Below are 4,538 nucleotides of genomic sequence, written 5' to 3'. Positions count from 1 at the left end.
ATAAAAACTTACCGATACAAAACTCATCAGATCTAGAGAACACGTACATGTGTAATTTTTATGCTTCAATAAACTTAGATGGGCAGGCTTTCTATGTTATTCTGTTGCAAACGTTGTTTAATCTTGAGTTACACTTTATCTAATTAAAGGCAGGAGAACGTATGAGGCCATCATCAACTGCAAAAACAAACACATAAGAAATTATGTTATTAGATGTTTCCTTTATAATCTGGATATTGAAATACTCAAATGGAAACAGTGTTTGAGAGAAGAATTACCTTCCAGTTCAATGAATAGAAGGATCTAGTGGAAGCTGGATTTGTCACATCTACGTATTTGGTCTGGTACCACAAAATTGAACCAAGAACAACGTTTCCAAGACACTAAAATATAACACAGATTTTGCTTAAATTTTGTTCAAAAGTTCAAATAACTTTATGGTCATTTATAATGATATATGAAAAACAGTAAACCTATCTTTGTACTAAAATATTGCTTATTTTAACGATCATTTTTTACCCTTCACGTTTATTTAAGTACAGATATATTGCATATCATAAGGAAGTAATGTTAAACATAAGGGATATTCGTTGAACTAAAAAATTTGGTATTATAGAAATATTGGAAGTCTCCTATTGATTAAAAATAATATCAATTTATAATATAGAAATGGAGTGCAAATTTTATTTTACAAAATAATTTTGTGTAGTTAAGTTTTAAAAGAAAACAATAATTTATTCCTCACTTTATGAACTTATCAACTTATATATTTTTAGTCTATTTTGCTATCGACAACGCAGTCTTGTGTTATATTAATAATTGAACCTTATGCCTGATTAACCAAAGAAATAATTTCGTGGTATTTTAAAAATTAACGTATACATCACTTAAAAAAACCATAATCCTATGTTCTTAATTTAAAATAAGTATTTTTAAAATAAGACATTTAAAAAAAAAGTAGATCGAATTTACTTTTCTAAAAGAGAAAAAAAAGATACTATTTACTTTTAGAAGTAAAAATATTAAAAAAATATACAAAAGAAATAAAAATCTGCTTAGTTTATTAGAAAGAAAACATTTACTTTGAAAGAACAAACTCAAACATAACCGGGTATTGCGAAAAAAAAAAAAAACAAATAAATCCGTATACCTAATAAAATTCAAATCCATATATAATATTATAAAAATATCTTACCGTGACAATTTTAATCCAAAAGGGAGATGAAGACGATGCTCCTGCCACAAAGGCAACTCCAAATGCCATTTCAAAAAGGAAAACACAAATCCAAAATACCTATCAAAGATATAAAATCAATCAAATATTATACAATGAGGAGATAACCAAAAGAAAATATTGAATATAAGAAACATACATTCTTGTGGCCTAAACGTGCTGCGAAAGAATCAACGCCATGTTTTATATCTCCTTCTACGTCAGGTATATCCTACACAAATCCAATACAAAGTTTTACATTATTGAACGAAAAGCTTGATGTTGGAAAATGAATACATATATCATGAGAAAATAAAGAAATTACCTTGGCTAATGCTATACCAGGAGAGTAGAAACTCATGAACAACAGAAAAACAATGAATGATCTTGTAAACACAAGTGGCCTCTTCAACACAAACGTCTGAACATTTGTTACATCAATTAGCAATTTAGTTGGAACATGCTTATTAAAATGGTTGATTGTATATCAAATGAAAGTAACCCAAAAATCTTGGGATTAAAATTTGTTATTATTCTTTGAAAGTGATAATAAGTTGGACCATGCTTATTAAAAACTAAGATCTATGAAAGGCAAAGATATAGTGATAGGACAGAACCTGCATATGAAGGAAGTATGCAATTGGATTTATAAATGTCCCACAAACAAATATGAGCAATGATGCCATCACGGGATATTGCTTCCATCGTAAGAAAGGCAACTGCAGAATATATATATAAGAATACTCAGTGCACCAATACGTATACCTTAAAACATAATACTCAGCTTAAATGCCATTGGAAAGAACTCACATTGACTGAATAGCAAGTCCATAATGCAACGCACAACACAAAGTTCCAAATCAATGGCGGAGAACCTATCATCAAGTTAAACCCTAAACCCTGTAAAATAGAATAAAACCGTAATTCTCCTTTTTCAATGAATCTAATCTTAAAATCTTTTATTCTAAAAAGTTATGGATCTATATGGCACCAAAATTGCAGATAAGGCAACAATAAAGGCACAAGTTCTGAAGGATAATTTGCCAGCAGCCAATGGAAGATACGGTTTATTTATCTGCAATAAAACATGTAAAATAGATTACTTCTAACAAACATCCAAAAGGTTTTTACAGTATAAAAAGTTACATGCCTGCACTATCCTATCAAAGCATGTGGTAATTATAGGAAGACTTCCGATTCGAAATTATAAAGGGATTATTTTTCTACAAGAATCTGTAAAGGGACTTCATAGAATTGATAGACCTCACAGAAAAAAAATTTCATTGATTAATGTGCTGTAATCTACAGAAAAGCAAGGTCATATATATTAGGATGTAGAAATCACCCCTACATAACAAAAACTAACAAAACTTACACGTAGGCATTGGATAAGACCAAAAGATATTTATTTGGTAATACACCCCCCAAGCGGTACTGTGAACATCGAACAGTACTAGCTTGGAGACAGTGTGTGAAAGCTTTGGGATGGAGAGCCGTACTGAACATATCAGCCATTTGTGTAGAAGAAGAAACTGGCATCAAATGAAGAAAACCGCTTTGAATTTTTTCAAGAATGACATGACAGTGAATTTCTATACTTTTTGTTTGCTCATTAAAGGTAGTATTGTGAGTCAGATATATAGCGCATTGATTGTTACAAAAAACTAAAATAAGGGCAGCACTAGGAACATTTAAAGTAGTGAGTAAATAATGAAACCACTGTAACTCACAACTCAGAGTTGTAAGAACTCTATGTTCAACTTTAGAGGAGGACCAAGATATTGCTGTTTGCTTCTTGGTTTTCCAAGAAATTAACGAAGAGACAAGACATAAAATCCAGTGATAAATTTCCATAGCCGCAATCAAAATCAGCAAAACTAGAAGGAATGAAAGATGAGTTGGCCACAAAATGAAGAACTTTAACATAAGATCCTTTGAGATAAAAATGCACTCTCATGGCAGAACGATTATTAGTATCTATGGGTTGAGAAACATAGTGGCTAAGCTATTGAATGACAAAAGCTAGGTCTAGTCTGCTGGTTGTAAGATACATCAGCTGACCAATCAATTGGAAAACAATTTGAGGGTCAAATAAAGGAGTGCCGGTTTGGCACCACATGAGTGGATACTGGTTTGGCAGCAAACATGGTATTTTCTTCTAGTATTTCTGGTGCATATTTCCTCTTATTGACCGCAATACTAGACGAAGAACATGATATTTCAAGCAGCAAAATAACGAACTTTTCTAATATTTTTAATGCAAAATTCATTGTCCAAGTGTGTCTTGACATATTCAATTTCATTATAAACATTGCCTATAAGAACTATGTCATCAACATAGATTAATGAAACGGTGAAAGATATATACCCCTATATTCTTTATGGAGAGAGAATGATCAGCAAAGATTGAATGAATTTATGGGCTATTAAGGCTGTGGAGAGCTTAACATACCATTACTACTAGCTATTGCTTCAATCCATACAAGGATGTTTTTCGATTTGCAAACATTATTTGGATGGCAAGATGCCAGGCTAGGGATAATTTCATATAAACTTCTTCATGTAGGTAACCATGCATAAATGCATTATTAACATCTAATTGTTCAAAAAATCAGTTTTTGGCAACACCTATGGCAAGGATGACTCTTAGTGTTGCGAGCTTTGCAACAAGAGAAAAAGTACCAAAACAGCTCACCCCTTCAAGTTACGTATATTCCTTAACGACTAAGCAAGTCTTGTGTCTTTCTATCAACTATTTGCTAAGTATAGTTTTGTTCAAGGGCTGCAATATCAAAATTCATAGCTTGCACCCAATAGTATATGTTTTTGGAAGCTTGAGTATATGTTTTTGGCTCGATTAGGGAAGATATCGAACAACAAAAATTTATAAAATTGGGAGAAATTTTTTTATAGGATGTACAATATGATTCTCCGATCCATTATATGGACCAAACGATCTACTTCCCTACACGAGCTCCCTTCATGACTGTACGACTAAGAGATAAGCCTGAAGAGTCATTCATTGGAGAGATTAATGTTAATTCTAACCAGTTTAAGACAAATTGTAATTACCAATAATTGGATCATAATTAGCCTGCACTAATCAAATTGCAATTACCAATAATTGGACCATAATTAGCCTGCACTAATCAAAAACTCATTCTGAAATTTATAAATATAGGTGATAGGTAACGAGTTAGATATAGAAAATATTTGAAATGAATTGATTTGATAATTGGATTACAATAGTATAAATATACAAATTGATAACCCAATTTGAAAGAGTTAAAAGGAAATAAACTCCACCAATTTAATATCAATTATT

At 31.3% G+C, this 4,538-nt stretch overlaps 1 protein-coding gene across 2 annotated transcripts in view; it reads right to left on the bottom strand.

Annotated features, from left to right (window-relative positions):
- The window catches only part of LOC106770239 (glycinol 4-dimethylallyltransferase-like), a 27,132-nt gene continuing 22,594 nt past the window's right edge, over positions 1 to 4,538 (bottom strand). For both annotated transcript variants that reach the window (XM_022785397.1, XM_014656056.2), the window contains 8 exons: positions 2,205 to 2,288; positions 2,024 to 2,113; positions 1,831 to 1,932; positions 1,539 to 1,634; positions 1,374 to 1,445; positions 1,196 to 1,294; positions 279 to 383; positions 1 to 177 (listed from right to left, as the gene is read on the bottom strand). In XM_022785397.1, coding sequence (XP_022641118.1) covers positions 136 to 177; positions 279 to 383; positions 1,196 to 1,294; positions 1,374 to 1,445; positions 1,539 to 1,634; positions 1,831 to 1,932; positions 2,024 to 2,113; positions 2,205 to 2,288 — 690 coding nt within the window. In that variant the 3' untranslated portion in view covers positions 1 to 135. The remainder of the gene's footprint in view (positions 178 to 278; positions 384 to 1,195; positions 1,295 to 1,373; positions 1,446 to 1,538; positions 1,635 to 1,830; positions 1,933 to 2,023; positions 2,114 to 2,204; positions 2,289 to 4,538) is intronic.

This window comes from Vigna radiata, chromosome 8 (genome assembly GCF_000741045.1).
Source record: "Vigna radiata var. radiata cultivar VC1973A chromosome 8, Vradiata_ver6, whole genome shotgun sequence".
Lineage (NCBI taxonomy): Eukaryota > Viridiplantae > Streptophyta > Magnoliopsida > Fabales > Fabaceae > Vigna > Vigna radiata.
Note: the sequence above shows the minus strand (reverse complement) of the source record. Positions and strands in the feature narration are given on the sequence as shown.